Source organism: Bombus bifarius, unplaced genomic scaffold, assembly GCF_011952205.1.
Source record: "Bombus bifarius isolate JDL3187 unplaced genomic scaffold, Bbif_JDL3187 scf7180000009145, whole genome shotgun sequence".
Classification (NCBI taxonomy): Eukaryota; Metazoa; Arthropoda; class Insecta; order Hymenoptera; family Apidae; genus Bombus; species Bombus bifarius.
This window is the reverse complement of record NW_022884930.1, coordinates 137,727-156,890: the sequence shown is the minus strand read 5'-3', so window position 1 is coordinate 156,890 and position 19,164 is coordinate 137,727. Positions and strand designations below refer to the sequence as shown.

General features: G+C 42.6%; 1 protein-coding gene and 1 long non-coding RNA gene across 7 annotated transcripts in view; one reads left to right on the top strand and one right to left on the bottom strand.

The window, feature by feature from the left end:
* Nucleotides 1-1,767: 1,767 nt before the first annotated feature.
* Nucleotides 1,768-13,368, top strand: LOC117213913. Its single transcript, XR_004488748.1, has 3 exons — nt 1,768-1,779; nt 2,415-2,417; nt 13,238-13,368. It is a non-coding gene; the product is annotated as an uncharacterized LOC117213913 (long non-coding RNA).
* Nucleotides 13,369-13,776: 408 nt separating this feature from the next.
* The window catches only part of LOC117213910 (protein sax-3-like), a 125,067-nt gene continuing 119,679 nt past the window's right edge, over nt 13,777-19,164 (bottom strand). For 4 of the 6 annotated variants that reach the window (XM_033459605.1, XM_033459604.1, XM_033459608.1 and 1 more), the window contains 2 exons: nt 17,711-17,853; nt 14,456-15,370 (listed from right to left, as the gene is read on the bottom strand). In XM_033459605.1, coding sequence (XP_033315496.1) covers nt 15,258-15,370; nt 17,711-17,853 — 256 coding nt within the window. In that variant the 3' untranslated portion in view covers nt 14,456-15,257. Of the gene's footprint in view, nt 14,151-14,455; nt 15,371-17,710; nt 17,854-19,164 lie in introns of those variants that run through there. The other 2 variants (XR_004488746.1, XM_033459607.1) reach the window with 2 other exon arrangements.

Sequence of the window (19,164 nt, the reverse complement as noted above, 5' to 3'; positions counted from 1 at the left end):
GCGGACGGCGGACCAACTCATGGTTTAAACATCGGTCCGGGCTTAATACGAACGAAAGCATAAAAGACTGTTGCCGGGGAAACGAGATCTAACGGAGGAACTTTTGGTGAACGAAGAACCGGAGAGGCGAAGGAAACAACTGCTTTAAAGAAAGGGTCGAGAAGAAAAAGGAAACAGAAGAGGGAGAAGGAGGAAAAGCGAGTTTCGTCGTTGGCTGATGAGCTCGTCGCTTGATTGGTCCGGTTGTCGAAGAGACGATGTCGAATCACGCGGAAGACGAAAGCCGAAGAGCGATCTGTTTGAAGTTCGAAACGTTAAACGCGTCGTATTCTTCGACTCTGTAGCAGGCCACCAGTTCGCGACGAATCGATGCTTCGAACCATCTATTTTTCTCGCTATCCGAATCTTTCGAGAAATTTCCCGGACAAACGACGAATTTAGCGATAACGCGATATAATTTGATATTTTTTTACGTCATCTTCTTCCGATAAACGAATCTATGAATGGAACGTTCATCGCGTACCTACGATATACACGTACATCGTACGGTAATCAAACGTACGAGTTGAAAAAAGCAAAGTTGGCGAGTTTGACACGTTTAAACTCTTGAAAGCATGGTCCACTCGTAAGCCCGTTTTCTTTCGCGATATAAAAACGTATGACGCTAGCTTTTCAACGTCACGATTCCTAGATAGCCAATTATCATCACTGGTAAAAATAGATGACGCGTAAAACTGCGACAAGTAGAATTTTATCACGGAATCCAAAAGGTGTTTCGTAGGTTTCTACGGTAGGAGTTGGAAACGGTATAAGAAACTCGACCGAACGGATCATTTAACTTTGTTTCTTCCATTATTCATCGCGACGCGTCGTCCGCGAGATCTCACAATATACTAAACGCCCGTGGTTGCCTTCTCCTGGGTGGAGAATCTCCACTGAATAACATGGAAGCAAATAAAACAGTTCCTCTCTTGGCTTTCATCTCTGAAATTTTATTTAGGGCACGTACTTTTGTAACGCGGACCAAAAACAGGAGACGAAGCGAGAGAGAAACGAAGAAACTGATCGTTCGATTACTAGCGCGTAATTTCATTACGTGCTATTCTATCGGTCCATTTTTCTTCCTAAGTATCGGGACAGCTGTCGTTATCGTTATCAGTCAAATTTTACGAGTCGTACGAACGCGATAGATCGTAACGCGTCTCGTTTCGCCGCTGATACGATTTTTCAATGTTTTCTATAACTCGCGTAATACGTATATACGTCTATTCGGCGGCATGATCGAATTAAACAGCTGCGCACATAAAGATACATAAAGATCTTCTGTTTCTTTAATAAAATCACTCGTCACGTATTCTCGTATTCCTGATTCGCATGCGAAAGATGTCAGTGGATTCGCGAGGGAGCGTGGATCAGCCAACAGGAATGTAATCCAAATCCGTGTGTTCTTTTGTTGACGTAGCGGCTTGCGCGGCTAAATCTTCGAATATACCGCGCTTGGTGTCGCAAAGCTTTAGCTTCGTCGATAACGGCCTCCTCGATAAAATATTTCTACTCGTTCGATCTCTCGTAAAACGTTATTCGTCTGTTGTTAACGTTGGTCACGTTTGTTCTTCACTTAGCAATTCCACTTCGATATCGATATTTGATAAACGTTCACCATCCAAATTTCGTATAATTCGCTTCGAGTTTCGTCTAGTCGGGCAGATTTTTCTTTTCGGACGGAGAGATTTTTTAACGCGGCTGATCGTAACAGGATTAACAAAGAAACGTAACGTTGTACATACGTGCGTCAACTTGCTGAAACTTGGTAGACTCGTAAAATTTAGGTGGAAAACGAATATCAAACGAATCCTTGGAATTCTGTTTCGTAGAAACACAATTTCACATTGTCAAAAGAGAAAGAAAGAGAAAGAAAAAACAGAATTCGATAACGTGAAATGATCGAGGGAAATCGCGAACAGCTTCTTAATGAGTCGATTAATCGACCTATCAAAGTATCTTTCTACATAGGTCTCGACAAATTTTATGCAAAATTTTAACGTTACTTCACATACCGATGGTGTGACAATTATGCGACATAATCGACGCCTATTTGCCACGATCACGGTATCGATAATTACCCGTTAACAGAGTTTTTCGACCAACGGCGTCGTATTTCGCGATTCAACGTTCATCGCAATTACGGCGTAACGATCGACCGCGTTCATTTCCGTTCCGTGCTAACTCAGCTATCACGGAAACAGAAGTTTCGTCGGACGTACAACTTTCGCCACAGTTTCGTTTTTCTTTCTAATTTCTTTTCTCGTCGCCGTACCTCGAAATCGCCACAAATTTCAGCTTCTACGCGACTCGAACGAGAGACAAACTTTTATACGACGTATCGTAGGTGTCGTAGAGATGCACAGACGAAGATCGTCAGAGTGTGCGAGGGTAATTCGGGTCAGAAATTTGAGTCGGGATAATTAATTTGTTCCGTAATTCGTCAAAAGCCGAATACATCCGCGTTCGCTAACCAACCATCCTATCGAACTAAACGATAAAAAGCGTCGATTCGGCGTTTACTCCGACGACGAACGAAAATGTTTTTCCCGAAGGGATTCTAACGATGGTATCTTCCCGATCCTCCAGTCTCCAGGCATGATTTTCAAACTTGTTTCATATTTTACTCTTACGTATACTCGCGACGTTCGCGTCTCGTTACGGTGTTAAAGGAATTTCAAACAGTTTTGCACAACGCGTGTAATATATCCATGACAAAAATTCTGTCGTGCGTTCGCGAATACCTTGTTCCTTATCCGGATGATCCAACGTTCGTTCGCGATATCTCGTTCCGTTGGTATCACGAGGGTTCACACGAAACGTTGTTGTTTATACGCACGATCGAGAACTAGATTTATCGTCGTTGAATCGAAGAAAGTCTCGCGATTTGCTAGCATCGGCCATACCCCGAAAACGTTTCCTCGTTTCGACACGACTTGGTCCAATTTAACTTTGTCCGCGTGTTCGAACGTATCGGCTGAATGTTCCGTTTGTTTCGTTCGACCGCCAAGTCGCCAGTCGTGAGTCGAGTATCTTACGTCGGACCATCGTGTCGCAACACGGAAATTAGACCGTTCCTTCGGTCGATTTTGCGTTCGATTCCACGTCTTGTTTCCTCCATAAACGATACCGACGCCGTTACAAGATTCCAGTTTCGGTATGTAAATCTTCGACGAACCACTCTATAGTTGACCGTTGAAACTATAGTGCTTCGATAAATTACGAGCACCTTCGATTCCTCAGTGATGCGGTCGTCGTGTCGCGAATTCAAATCTTCCAGAATAGCATCGACGTACGTATATTCGATATTTGCTCCGTCTTTAATTTCTTAATTTCTTTTTCTTAATTTCGATTAATTTCTTTCGCTTCTGCCCTATCTTTGTCGTTATCCGGCGTCAATAAAATTGTAGTTTCGTAGTTTCTCATCGTCTTTCTCTTGCAAATGCGCGAATATTCTGTAACTTGGGTAGAGGATCCAGATAAATCGAGAGCAAAAGACGTTAAATAAAAGTTAACTTTTGCCGATACGCCGAAATTCGTGCCGACTTTCGCAATTTTGGCCAATTCGCGTCAACTCGTTGCAACTTTTTCTCACCTTCAGCTCGCGATCAACGATCTTCCACGAAAGTATACTTTACGCAGTTTTTTCTCGCGTTTCTCGTTTGTAGCGAAATTGAAATAAAATTTAACTTTTGTCAGCAATTTTTTTAAATCGATAATTCTTTTTCTAACCAATACGACACATATAAAGCTGTAATTCAAAGGAGAAAAATAAAACGCGGATGTTTACTCTTCGAGCAGCATTATCCAGGCTATATTAATAGAACGTCGAATTCTACGGAATATTAACGAGATCATTTGCAAACCAGAGTCAAGCGAGTCACAACGAGAGCTGCAAAAGCCGTTTAAATAATACATAAACTCTAAAATATTCTGTTTCTTCGATCGCTTCACCGTCGCAATTACGAAACGATGATTCTGCTAGTTTCCACAATGAAGACCTTTATTTCTTCCTACCGATGTTTACGAGCTACTCGCGATCCACGCGATTACGATTTCCTCGAAAGCGCTATTGAAACTCGGACGTATTTTTTAATCGTTCGATCGCTCTGTCACCATCGAGCCAATAACTGGCAACTTTTATAAAGTCGTACGTATAAAAGTATGTATAAAATCGCGCGTAAAAACGTGTCAAATATGTTTAAACTCGACGATCTATTGGAATATCTTAGACGCGATGATAGATACGATATATTTTTCGCGTCGAATAATTTTTGTCGTCGGTGGAATTTTATCCGAGAGAAAAAGAAAAAAGAAAAAAAGAAAAAGACGAGGAAAACAGTGTGGTATTTACAATCTGAATCGTAAAGTCATCCATTACGTAGAAGCTGCGCTTCCATAAAAATTTCTTCAGCGAATATAGAGTCCTATTTGACAAATTGCTCCACGTTCGTACGGTTTGATCGTTTAAATTGGAAATATAGAAGCAACTCGTACGTTGCCGAAATTTAGATTTATCACGAGGCGATGATTGGATGGCTAGCGCAAATTTTCTGCAACCGATTTTCGTGTGAATTTTTCTCGTTGACTCGTCGTAATTCAACACCTCGTACACCCGCTCCTCGAAACAGTCGCGATTCCGGAATCTGGCGTGCAACGTAACACGCCGCGGTAAATAATGATCGCGACACGACAACTCGGCTTCCCCGTTATTATTTACGGCCGCCTGGCCTCCCGATATATCCACGGTAATTAATAATCGGACAATAAACGAACCGCGATAGTTACCACCCCAGCCGGAAAAGCAACAGCCTCCTCTATATCAGCTTTTCAATAATTCTATTTTTTTCTGTTACTTAATTTCTTCCTTTTTTCTCTTTTTTCGTTAATTATTTCCTATTCTCTCTTGGCTTCTGCGAGAACAATTTATCGCCGCCTACTTTTGTTTATTCGTTTACCGTTAGTTTATATTATTCTTTTCTCTTCGACCTTTTCACGGTAATTGACCGTCTCGTTATCGTTTTTCATCGGAAAGCAAAAGTAACTGTTATTTCCACGATATTTATGAAAAAGGTCACCGAGACAAAGAAAATTTTTTTTATCACTCTTGGCCATCGTCGATCTTTATCGATAACATCGTAACAGAGGTAATAGAGGAAACGCAGAGCGTAACCGATCTAAATTAAAACGAAGCACCTGAAAAATAAGCGAACGAGCCGAAACTATCGTTATCGGTCATGGACGATTAGACGATACCGCTTGAAAACTAACATATTTTCGACCCGTCGCTAATACGTCGTCGATTTTTTTGCGTTCTTACGTAAAAGCGTTGTTAATATTTGGCGAAAGTAGTCGGTGGCACGCGTTGGATTTTACGCGAGTGCGATAAGTCGTGAAACGAGATCTTCTTATCCCTCTTTCTATTCACTTGCTTTTCACCCTTTCGCCATATACGTACGTATGTATTTAGCGACTGTGCCTATCGCATCGACATTTGCCTGCGCGACGTTATATCACGCATGGTGGGATCGTCGGGCCGTTTATCCGGGCCGGGCACACCGACCAGGACAGGCTGGAAATATTGCGTCGAATATCGGGTCGCCGTTTATCACTTACCATTCCGATTCGAACCTTGTAAATCCTTTTTTTAGCGTACGTTGATGCGAATCGATCGGTCGTCCATGCGTATTTGCGCGCAATCGATCGCCGCGTCGCATCGCCCCGATTAATTAACGAGCCTCTCTGTTCAAATCGATACGCGATGTCCACGCGTATACGATTCCTTTCGTTCTTTACCGGATGGTGGATAACTTTATTTGAGGAGCGGCGCAGCGTGTCGCGTCGTGTCGTGTCGTGTCGTCGTCGACGTCGACGTCGACGTCGAGTCGCTTGGCTGAATGCGATCTCCGTTTCTTCTTATTGCGCGGTACGTGATACGCGTCCGTTATTACGTCGACGCGTTCGCGAAACGCGAGTTAAGCAAACTTAGAAATAACGCAATATTTCATACGCGTCGCACGTACGACGCAACCGGTCTGCGTTCTCTCGCTACGTTTCAGCACCGACTTTTCCACGATCGCGCACACGCGTCACTCGAGCCCGAGATAATGCGAAAACGATGAAAATTCGACCACGAGCGCTTCATCGATACTCGCGCGGTTACACGATTAAGATCGTATCGTGGTTACTAATGGGATAAATTTGCATCAGCGACTTTTATCGTTGCGATTATTCTCGTAGAACGACGCGAGACGCAAACATCTTCCCTTCTTCGTTAAAGCGTGTAAAGAGAAGAGCCACGATCTTTTCGGTCTTTACGACCGGTCTTTTCACCGGGCACAGTGAAAAACCTGTCGATACAAGCGATCGATACAATTTCGAAATTGGTGGCAAGACGGCGAACGCGAACGTCATGGAAATTCGGCGGTTTCTCGCGATCGATTTTACGATCTCACGATAGTTTCGAAATACACAGTTTTCTACGACGAGTATAGCTTTTACGGTTCGATCGCGCGACGATACGACGAAATAAAACTTAAAACGACGAAATAAAAGTAATAATCGCAATTCTGAATTTTGGAAACAGCTACAATGTATCTCTACATAAGTACCGCTGATCGATAATTAATTGGTATGGCTCGACCGTCGAATCAACGATCCTTTGGTCTTTGTCTCTCGATCGATGTATCGGTCGACTCTTATCTCGCCGATGCAATTTTATCTTCTTTTCTTCGCCGATTTCTTTCGCGATTTCATCGACGATCCGGTTACATCGTAACAAGCGGTATCTAACGAAAATGCCATTGGTACCAACTCCTATTACCAGTACATTTACTTTTGTCCTCGATTAGCGACTTTTGTCCAGTTTAGCGGATCTCAAGGATGAAAAGTCACGAGTTGAACGAAATTGCGGCATTTTTAAACGCCAACCTCGCTATCTTGCCCAGCGCAGTTCGTACGAGGGTGGTCCAGCGACGATATAACGTTGGCCATTTTACGCGCGGACTACATTCACGCGAACTTTTCGCGTATTTGCCTCGCATGCACCCGGACAGCTTTCTAACAGACGCTGGGAACGATCCTCTTTCGCCGGAAACGGGGACAAATTGTTCCAGTTCTCCGTTTTCCGGGTTTTCTTGCACCGTCCTTTACAATAGAGAAACGATCGGGTTACGGGTCGCCTGTGACGCGATGATAAAGGCGGGGGTTGGCTTTTTTAGATGCATTCCCGGTCACGGTTGAAAAGCTAATCCGTGGTCTTTTTCCTCCGACTTCTAGATGGAGTTCGTCCACGACGAATGGCCCTGTCTTTCTATATCTTTCGTCCCATATGGTTTTCAATCGAGTCGTGGTCCGTTCTCGACGGAAATATTTCAAACGCAGATTTTGGACATTTAGCTCGATATTTCGACAAACGTCGATTCTAACATATGTTAGATTTCCTAATAAACGTTGTTTCGGTTTTATATGGTTCGCGTTTAAAGGTAAAGGTTCGCAAAAGCCTGTTTCTATGCGAGTCTTCTAGCGGCTAAAATAGGTCAACTCCATTTTTCGTCAATTTCTCATTTTCGTTATCCTGCGTAATTGTTGCACGATCGATGTTCAATTTTCCAAGAAACAACTACGTACGTAGGTATTCAGGGTGACTCTCGAAGTCGAAATGAGACGAAAATATTCCTGCGCGCGAACGAAAGGAAGCGGGCGGTCTTCAGGCGTCCCCAGAAGTAAAAGTCGAGGGAATTTAAATCCGAGGACCGAGCAGGCCGAAGCACAGATCCTCTCCGACCGATCTCATTTCGGCTTTAAGACTCGTCCCTTAAATTTCCCGATACCCGTGGCAAAACGCACGCCGTATACTCTTTACGGCATTCGTCTTGAACGAAATACAAACATCGCGATATTTTCTAGCAACTACGTTGCGATTCAAGGACATTCTCCGTCTTATCGTCGAAAGACACGGAAAGGTTGATCTCTCGAGGAGCCCTAATCGTTAGACGTAAAATCTCTCGGAACGAGGTCTCGATCGTTTTATCCGGGAAAAATAAAAATCGCGTAATAAAAACACTTCTTGGTTTATAGCCGATGTTACGCTCCAGTTTCGCCATTCGAGGACATCGTCACGTCCGGAGAGAAAATTTTCGATAACAATTTCATCGCGTTAAATCTAGGTAGACCGCGCGCAATAAGGACGTGCGTCGCAGACCAAGCGACGCTACATTTTCTTCCCGTTCTTTCTGCTCGCTCGACGATGTATTTTTATTGCCGACAACGAACTTGGCTTATTAGATTACACGGGAAACCGGTTCCGTCGTCATTCTCGCGATAAAACCGCGAGTTCGCTCGAGTTATCTTCGCACGATCCGTTCGAAACTTTCCTCTTAAAACATTCAAACAGCTTCTCGCGCTTCGTAAGCTGTCGTTCGGTTCGCCAATTTCCCTTTTACTCGCCTTTAATTTTTATTCCGCCCCGTGGAGATCGAGGTGGGTGGAAGAAAATGAAAAGTAGAGTCGGATGATGGAAACAGAGAGAGAGCGAGAGAGAGAGAGAGAGAGAGGTAAAGAGAGACAAAGAAAAGGGTAAGGATCGAGGAACGTGATTCATGAAGGTAAAAAGGAGGATAGAGATAAGGGGCAAGGTGTGTGCTTGCCGGAAGCGGCGGCATACGAAGAGAAATATTCTGTCTCGCATCTTGAAACGCGTATCCTCCTCCGACATTTTTAAATGTGAACAAACGAGAATTTCATCCGGTAACGCGTCCTCCTTCGTTTCCGTCACGATTCGCCGCCTTCCCTTTTCTGTTGCAACTGTGATACGAAAAATTGGAGCGTTTATTACTAGCTCTAACAGTTAATAGTAAAAGGATCGGTATCTTTTTTTTATACCGTACGATTTATTTGCGCGCCTTGCAAATGCCTGTAGAAAATGTTTCGATAATTTCTCGTTGAAGCTTGGAGTCACGAACGAAACGCCGCGTTTTCTAACGATACAGGATATCTTGCCTTCACGGATGCGGAATGCTTCGAACAGAGGCTTACAGAAAATTCCAAAAAGATCGCTACAGGGCATTTACGAGAACCGCTGCGACGCGATATCCTACGGATAGCTCGGAGAATATTAGTATCTCGATTTCACACGCGCGCGTATCTTTTTCAAACGTATCAAGAGTAGTATCGAATAGCTGGATCGCAAATTTTATTTACAAATGTATTACGATACAGAATTTCGTACAGAAGGATAGATTTGATTCAACCGAAGCAACGCCACGGATGTCGTCTCTTAGGATATGTTGTTCGTCCGAAAAGCATCTTTAACTTCAGAGAGCACACGCGCATCCATCAAAACGAAAGAGAAGATAATAACGAAAGAAGCAAGTTACAACTCCCTAGGTAAATCGTAGCGCCTTTATCGGTTCCTTGACAATTGCTAGCTTCTATAAATTGTATCTCGTTCGACTGCCTTTTCAATTTTACCAGTCCTGACCTGTTTAAAATTTTATCCACGAGGGAACGTCGATCCGATCCAGTTATATCGCTCGTGAAGATAAAGCCCGGATAAAGGTAAGAAACGTATCTGTTGAAAGTGCAACGCGATACAACCAGTAACGTAACCCCGCGATTCTCCTTTCGTTCGTTGCCTAACCAATGAGATACTTTCTCGGACAACTTTCCTCCTTCTTGCCGTCGTTTTATGTACCCCAGAACGTACTCTGCGATCGAGATGCGGTTCTACGATGAAATCTTCCAAACATCGTTCGAACGTTGGAGAAAAATTGGAACGAACGTACCCCGGCTTGCTGCATTCGACCCTGGATAAAATCGATCGTATCGCTGTTATAACTTGGATTTCTTACCACAGATTTATTAACGTTAGAAGTATCAGAGTGATTTTTCATAATAATCCTATAGATTTACGACGGTGCTTTTTTGCGATTTTCAATGATTCTTTCTGTAATATATAACGTATATAAAGTATCTGATAAAAGATAACTTTAGCGGTATACAACGGTATACATGTATGTATGTATGTATATATATATTTGTACACGTAGGTATTACAGCGGTATCATATCGATATTGACACAGGAAACTATTAGGTTGTCCGAAATGTTTCTTTCGTTTTATAAGGAAATAATAGACGCACAATGTTTTTTGTTTTATATCAGTTTATCGAATTATGCACGAATGTAATAACAGAAATAGAACGAAATGGATCACGCCTGGATTCGATAAAATAATATAAAACAGAAATTCTTGTTCATCTATTATCGCCTAGTGAAAAGAAAGGAACTTTTCGCGCAAGCTAATATTCTCCTCGCAAAGATCGTTATGTTAAACAGATTGATATATTTTATTCAATTTGAAGAAACGCCGTCGAAAGTTAAAAGCTGGGAATTCTACCATGTGCCACTTTTTTCTTACGTTCTAACCCGAGAACAAATTGAATCGACTTGCGTTATTAATTACGAATGTATTTCATCGAACTTACCTCGGATAAAGGATTTAAGAAGCTGACCTACATCGAGCGAGCTTCTACGTGGAATTGCTTTAAGAGGCTGTCTAATCAGGCTTCCTGTCTGTTCATGCAGTGGCTCACAATCGATTTTACGGTGCACAAAACTCGACGAACGGCAGAGCTGATCGACGGGCACGCGATCGCTCGAAAACTACTCGCAGTTTGATCTTAGTTCGCCCGTACTTGTTCGCCAACTGAAATCGTTTAAACGTCGATTGGCTAAAGTCGCTCTATTTCGAACAACGACACATCGATGTGCTAATGGTAACGCTTCGAGGAGAAAACTTGTTCGTTTATGTTAAACACGCAGCGCTACGGAATACAGCGAGATCCTCTGAATTCCAAACGTTCGATCAAATCGAAGATATTCTTCGTCTTAATTCGTTTTCAAAGCGGGTGTCGCATATGCGTGACCGTGGCTGTCGGCGATTACAATAATTAAAACGAAAAAATTAGTCGCAAAATAAAATAGATGGTCGTGGGACGTTCGGAAAAGATATAGACGTGCCGAAACGTTTCGAAAATATACATTTAAAAGGAAATGTAATAGAATCAGCGGAAAATACGAGAAACTTTTACGAGAAATTTTTAAAATTTTAAATTGGTACTCGCGTATACGAGTGATGCGAATCTTTGCGTCAGATATTTTATCGCGTTATCTATTCTAGAATATACACGCGTATGTACGCGCCAGCGTCTTATTTGTCTCGTTCCCCAAAATCGGACAAAAACGAAGGAAAATGAGAGTTTCTATAAAACTCTACTCGAGGTAACGCTATTTGTATGTAAATTTATTTATTACTCTTGCCAATTATAGTTCGATCTTGCAAAATTATATTTTCTCTTTTCTCTTTTTACATTTTCGAATTTCCTCTGTCCGCAATTGCATAGCGCAACACGGTCCGCCGTAAAAGTGTTCGAACTTGCAAAATTTTTCGCCTCGGAATTCTAGTTCTCCGAGTTAAGACAAAAGTAGCAATTTTCTCGCGTCAGCCGTTTCGCGACGTTAATTATCTCGCCACATAGCGCTCGCACGTATCGAGGAAAAAAGAAGGTGGATCGTCAGGGAGGAATCCAGCTTGAAAGCATTTCTCGGCCAGTGACGGATAAATAGAGTTGCTGTCGAATCAACTAGGATCGATGGAACGACGTCCAATCTGTCGACCCATTGCATTCACCCCTTGCAGAGTCACGGACCGATATACGTGTAGCAGGCGAGTGGAGTGCCGCGTGTAGGTAGTTTGCGCGGGGCTGCTGTCCTTTTGAAACTTCAATCTCCAGTTACTTGGATCTGGCGCTGGAACCAGTTCGTCGTGCGGGCCAGTTTGTCCAGGCAACAAAAGCGGACGTTTCCTATGGGAAAGGGGTAATTTTGTCTTTGGAGCAACTTTAGGACCGTGTATTTCCGCCACTTACCAGAGCGGTTTCTACGGACTGGTTCCGAGAATCGCGCAAACGAAATGGCAGTGAGAAACGTTTTTCATCCGATTCGAGGATGATAGTTGTTTCGCGATTTCGTCGAATCTAAGAAATACGTATTTTCACGATAGAAAAACACGATTAGATCGAAAATACGTAGCAAGGAACGCGGCAAAGAACGTAGTAGGCTTATTTTCGCTTATTCGATTTCATATCGCTTACCTTTGATATCATCTTGAATCGAAATATTTCTATCAACAGCTGTACGCCTATTCTGTGTCTAGGAGAAAATGGCAGAAAATGTTATTCGGTGAAATCGTGGATGTTTAAAGGAGAAAGATTCTTCTTAAAGATCGGCGGGAACAAATGGTAGAAAGGAAAGGAACAAAGTCTTGTAAAACGCATATCGTATATTTCATAATTTCACCGTCGAAGAAAACTTTGGATTTTACGTCAAGTTCGAGTATTACTGTGCGATCTGTCCCGATACAGAAGTTCAATTGCGCGCCGTGAGCGCCGCTCGAGAGCCTCGTCCGTCGAGCGACAGATCAACGGATCAACGGAAAAAGAATGACTTTATCTAAAACGCGTAGCTGCCGCCGCTTTAAAACTTCGCTTCGTAACGCTAATTGATGAGCTTAGGATCAGGTTGGCAGTTAATCGCTTTTCTCGCATCCCATTGTGCCCATTGAGCCGCTCGAAAACGCTTTACGAGTGGTTTAATCCTTGATTCGTAACACGAATTTTCGCTAGTTTACGATCAAAGGATATCTCATATTTTTAATCAACGATATCGCGTTAAATATTCGAATTTATTTTCACGAACCACAGAACCGTATTACCGCGATCCTTTGATACGAAAATCGGTAAATTTGAAAAACGTGTGCTTTTACTTAGAGAAACAACGATGCCGACGAAATAATTTAATCTCTTAAGCATTTTCATTTGTACTAGGTATTTGTAGTTTTACGACTCGTCCACTTGTTCGTGCTTCTGCGTAATTTTACAACCAGTCGATATAGAAAACAACGAGACGTACACGTTGTTGCATAACATTCTCGTTAACTAAGAACGATGTAAATACAAATGTTCGTGACGCGCGTAGTCGATGTTACGAATTAAGTACACTGTATTCGTTCGAGTGGAGAGGATCGAGCATACGTCCGATATACGTATGCGGCGCTTTCTCACTTTTCTCGATTATCTCGTCGACGATCGAATCGATCGCGCGCTCCTCGATGACGCCTAGATACCATCGACTAGACGCGCTTCGCGATCGCTTCCGCTTTCTTTCACGCGATGCTTCGGCCTGGCTCTTTAGAAAACTAGATAATACTGATAATTCGAGCCTCGCTCGAGCGATCCGTACTCGGTACACACAGTCGACTTTTCCTCCCGTCGACGCATGATTACTCGAACAAAATGTATAAATAAGGAAACTCACTGTTACAGTCATCGAATAGTTTTTCTTATTAGATACGTCGTATTTCTTATCTTCGTTCGCAATCGATATCCGAATTCAACTAGAACTCGGTAAAGAAGGAAAAGCGCAATTACGATCGAACGAACGATCGTCGCTTAAACTTGTTAACGCGCGTTCGTTCGATCGCCGATACGAATATACGCGAGACGCTCGATCATCGTCGCATCATCACGCCATTTTCCGACGAACGCACGTCGACACAGATTCGGAATCAAAGACTCGCGGTGCATCGCCGTAAAACCAGCTTCCGAACACGGATCTCGGAAACGTTGGAACGCGACGAAGGAATGCAACGGCGCGAGGCGGCTTCCGAGCGTTATCCAACTTAAAGTAACCGGCGCGTAGTTCGCGCTTTCTTCGTCGACATGCGGATAAGTGGCCACGTATAAGAGTGCTCGATACTTGCGCGTTTACGCAAACTTGATCGAAGCTGCGCTGATTTTCGAATCGACGCAGTTGGGCACAGTCAGGCGACACGGTTTCGTACGAATTTTCCCGAGACAATCGGTTGCGACCGTAGGGAGGAAGGAACAACCTCCCGCCGGCAGCGGCTCTCTTTTGCCGCGCCGGAGATCAAAGCTGATTCTTTCGCTATCGGTAGATTCTGGTTGCCGAGACAATTTTAGATCGCTATCGACGATCCTTTGGAAATCTTTTGGTATTTTTCGCATTGGCTCGATGATAAAGGCGGTCCTACATAAAGTGGAAAAATAAGAGACATTTCTCCAGGAAATAAACGAAAAAGTATGGCTGCGAGTATGAGATGATCGATCCGATGAATCGAAACTTAACGCGTTCACCATCCGTGCTAAGAAATTTAAGGTAATAGAGACGCGACGCGAAAGCGAGGACATTTCTCTCTGGAATCGTAGACGGTGAACGTTTTAAGTTTATTACTGATCTACATCCGTTTCGATTAGTTTAGTAGTTCAGTCTATTCGAGTGCCGAATAACAAGATATGTCAACATTTTTATACGTATTAAACCCCTATGTACTATTTTTATTATATTTTGATTATGTATTCCACGATACAAAGATCTATCGTACACGATCGCTAAAATAAACGAAAACGTGCAATTACACGAGTTAACGTAGAACGCAAAAGATATGCACGTGTCGTCCTCACCTTGTTCCATCTTCGTTTACGTACGACGCAACTTTGCGGCCAAACTCTTCGCGCTTGACTTCGTTCTCGAAACTGAATATAAAGGCACATGACGTAGCTGACGCGCGAAAACAGGAAGACTACGAGTCAGCCGATCGAATTTCCAAATTGAATTTCCAAATCGAATCTCTAAGCCCGTTTTCTCTCTCACCTTCGATACGATCCGATCGATCTAGCAACCAGCGCTATCGACGAATTAATTCCTTCCTCCGAACCTCGGCGGGTTGCCTAATTCTTTCGACTACGATCCGAGAGTTCCGGCAATCGGAAGGACAAAGACGCGAGAGTCGGGCGCTTTACGAGCTCGAGTCGGCCATGGAGGACAAACGGTGAACCGGAAACTGGCGTGTAGCGACGCAGAAAGACAATGGCGGCGGATCGACGCTGCCAACCTTTCCCTTTCTCGCAGTAGCTTATTCTCTCGTCTATTCTCGTAACGTTTCGATCCACGTTTTACTTTCCCCGCCCTATGTCACCTCTTCTCGTTTCATCCATTTCTTTCGTCGCTCTTTTTTCCTTCGTTCGTCGTTTACGCGTCCACACGGCTAGCTCCATTCTTCAACGATAATATAAAAGTCCATATCGTTATTCGTGCAGCGCCGTGTCGATACGGCGACGAAGCGTCGTCGATCCTTCATCTGAACACCTGTTGTATCCGGCCCAGGAGAACGAACAGAAGCAGTAGCAACGACCCGCTACCGCCCACGCTTTTTGCGCATCCGTGATGGAGTTCGGCTAAGCTTTCTCCTGAAACATCGTTACGTACACTCAAACACTGTTAGCTTTCGACTATATTGGCTTAAGAAATTGATAAGGGTCGTACACGTTGGTACGACCGCGCGAAAATGTTAAGAAAGCGCTGTTGCCAGAGCAGGATAATATCGGATTAGAACAAAAGTTGCCAGTGTTCTTAAAAAAATTCGAAAACAACCTTTACATATTTCTACGTAGATTTACTCGACGATGTATATGGCAAACGACGCAGAGACTATTTTTAATTAGCATCCCGTTGTTGCAAAACGTTACGAACTCTTGTTTCTACCTGACGTATTTTACATCGAACGAAGCAAAGATGTCACGAGGAAAGTAGCGAAATTTAGTTCTCAACAATTTCCAAATGAAAGATAGAGCGCGTTTTGCACGAAGAGCAACGAGGATAGATATTGTTGTTGTGGACGCATCCTGCGGGCATTGCGAGCATCGCTGTTGCGCCACGATGTAAGTTTCCTAAGTTTGAAAGGCTACGAGCTACGAGTAAACTTTTACCTGGCGAAAGCACGCTTTGCATTTAGCATAACCCAGGAACGACCGAACGAGTGGCGCGTGTTCGTTTTCCCGCTCGATATAACCGTGAATTAGTCAGGTCTTGATGGAATTCGCTGTCGTAAATCCCGATATAACCGGCTTTTTTGTAAAAAGCAATAGCTACGAAATGGGGTAAACGACAGAGCTAAAAACCAATTAACACGGGCCTCTGTTATGCAACGCTGACTCATCGTTACGTTCTCTCTTTTTGAATTTCAATCGACGGTAAACAGGAAAGGGAATAAAGCACCACCAGAAAGGACAAAAGGGAATACAAATGTCAAAGGCTCTTCGACGTTGAAGAATTTTTTCCAAAAAACGTTGTTCCAGCGGATCAATTGCGATCTAAAGCCAAATTCCACAGCATAAATCAAACGTTCGTTTACTATCTCGATTTATATAATTTTCGTTTTTATGCTTTTCACATGTTTTATTACTTTCTCGTTCGCGTTTTATTCGCGTTTTACTCGGTATTTAAAAATACCGTTTTCTATTTTCTTTTTTCTTTGCTTAAAGTTGCGAAAGTCGTTTAAATTTTTCAATAAGAAACGCATCTTACTTTCTGTATTTCGATCGTCTTATTTAGCGCAGAGGCTGAACCTTATGTTTAGGTAGCGAGAGTTTATCGGCGGTGATAAGTCGCGCATATCTTATCAGGAGTTTTGTGCGTCGCGCGCGAGTTTGTTGCGATTTAACGGCGGCGCGGCGTCGTGGAAGTTACCTTCCCTGATATTCTGTTCGCTTCTTTCGTCACGCACGCCTGTAATTAAGCGTAATATGCATAAATATCACACGATATTTAACGTCGGCCACGTGACTTTCATTTTGACAGCCTCATAAAGATCGTAGTGCAAGTTTTCGCGATCCTTCGGCATTACGTCGAAAACTTTCGGCGGGGTTCATCGAATACGAATCACCACGTTGTTAACTTTTTATAAATTTACGCTACATCTTCGTCGAACGCAATTACCTAATTCCTAAAAAATATTTTCAGAAAACTTTACGTAGACTTGTTGATTTTATTTTTTGAAATTCGAATAATCGTTGGAATATTCATGAATATCAAAAGGAATATAAATATTCCCTCTTTTTTCAAGAATTTCTGGCGCTGTGTTTCTCCTATTAATTCGGTACGATTAGGAAAATACATGAAAACAAAAAATAAATTGTAAAAATTCATGAAATACGCACATCAAACGTGGAAACCACTGCATCGATAAACAACACGAAACATTAGCGAACGAGAGTATTCAAATTCTTTTCCGCGGATTGGATTGGCCGCGGTTGATGAATATTGCATCGGCTGTAATTTACATGCACATTACGTTGAATTTTTTTACGACTGCAGATGATCGACGGAATACGTGATTTCAGGTAAATGAAATTCTTAACCCAACTATTGCGATACCGTGAACTTCATTGAAATACTAGGCGGAATAGCGTAATTCGAATCTGTTCGACTTTAATCTGTTCGAATTTAAAAGAGGATAACGATATAGTTGTTAGAGCAAAAATTTTCTATTCTTTGGCACGATGTAAAAGTTCGTAGAAAATCGCTCGATGCTTAATTACGCGTTAGTTGCGAGAATGGCTTTCGAAACGAAGCGACTGTAACACGGACAAGAGTGAATATTACGCTTGTACCATTTCAAATACATGTAATTCCTTTTGCTGTAACGCGTATAGGAATGTGCAAGGGTTCTTAAATTACGTATCGAGTTAGGAACGTTGGAAAATTTTCAAGCGCCGGCTCTAAGACGGTAGAAAAACGTTTATGCTCACCGTTGAGCACGTGCACGTGAACAGTGGCAGGTTGATCGGGCATGGTGGTGAGATGGCACGTGTAGTTTCCGCTGTCAGCTGGTCCCACCCTCGCTATGCTGAGTGTCGAATTGGCCCCCTCTTCCATTAGGTCCGTTTTCACGCTGGAACATACGTACAGCGGTGTTGAAATTTCAATTTTTAACGGAACTTCCGGGCGGGACGGGCGTTTTATCAGCGGCCGGAAGCGTACGCGAAAAATGGCCAGTCCGATTTTTGAGAGATCGTTCTGCAGACTTTTATTCTACCCTTTATCATCCTCCTTGCCTTTTTGTTCTTTTATCACGCGTTTTTGTAACGCCAGGCTCTCGTTCGAACGACACTCGTGATAAAACAAATCTCACGTTCTCTTTATTTCTCCCTTAACCACTTGGTCTTTGCCCTTGGTCGTTCTTTTTTCAAAGAAAAACCTATGAAAAGTATTTTAGTATCGCAGTGGTTAAACATTTGCCTGGAGGTGAAAAGAGGTATGTATTTTCTTTTCGACTATTCGTATGATTAAAATGTGATACACCGTGTACGCGTATCCATACAATGGTTATTTACAATTTACATAGATCGGTGACGCGTGAAATCGATTACGAAATTATTGCGATTCTTGGTAATATCGCACGCGACGTATTTAAACTCGAATCGAATTAAAATTCCATATTGATATGCATTGGGAAAGTATAAATGCAATCAGCTTCTATTTGGAAAGCATTAGCATATGGAATTTTGAACATCGTGTAATATAGCATAGCTATAATGGAGTCAATTTTTCCTGCATCGTTGTAAATTGGAAAGAGAGATTGTCAGGGGAGAATGCCAACACGAAATTGATTTACATAGCGGATAAATTATCGAATAACTTTATTAACTTTATAATTTTTATTATTTATCTAAAAAAATAATTTCGTCGTTGGTTACCTTATTAACGAACAAAAAGCAAAGGGAAAAATGTGCCACCTTATTCGAATAATTTGTCAAAGCAAGTAGAACGTACACGAGCGATATTATTCCGTAATAGGATCTGTTTGGTCCGCTCGATCTATCTGGCAAGAAACGATGTTATTTCCTTGCGGACACGAACGCATCTACGTTGCGAAAGAACTCTTCACGATGATAAGGCGCTGTAACTTAATAAATCGCCAGCGTTCATCGTTTCGAGATTATGTACATGCTTACGAAAGAGAACGCGTAAAGTAATTTATTCTCTTTCATCTTACTTATACATCTTACGTTGCATCTTATTGATCGTGATTGGACAAAGGTACACGCAACTTGGCTCGTTCGGTTCGTCTTCGAAATGTACGTAGAAACGAACTTTTATCGTATTTTCATCGAACCATTTTACGATAAAGCACAGTGATCGTACACGAAAACGACGAATCTTAAGATTCGGCAATGAAATATTTGATTATCCGTAGGTTATA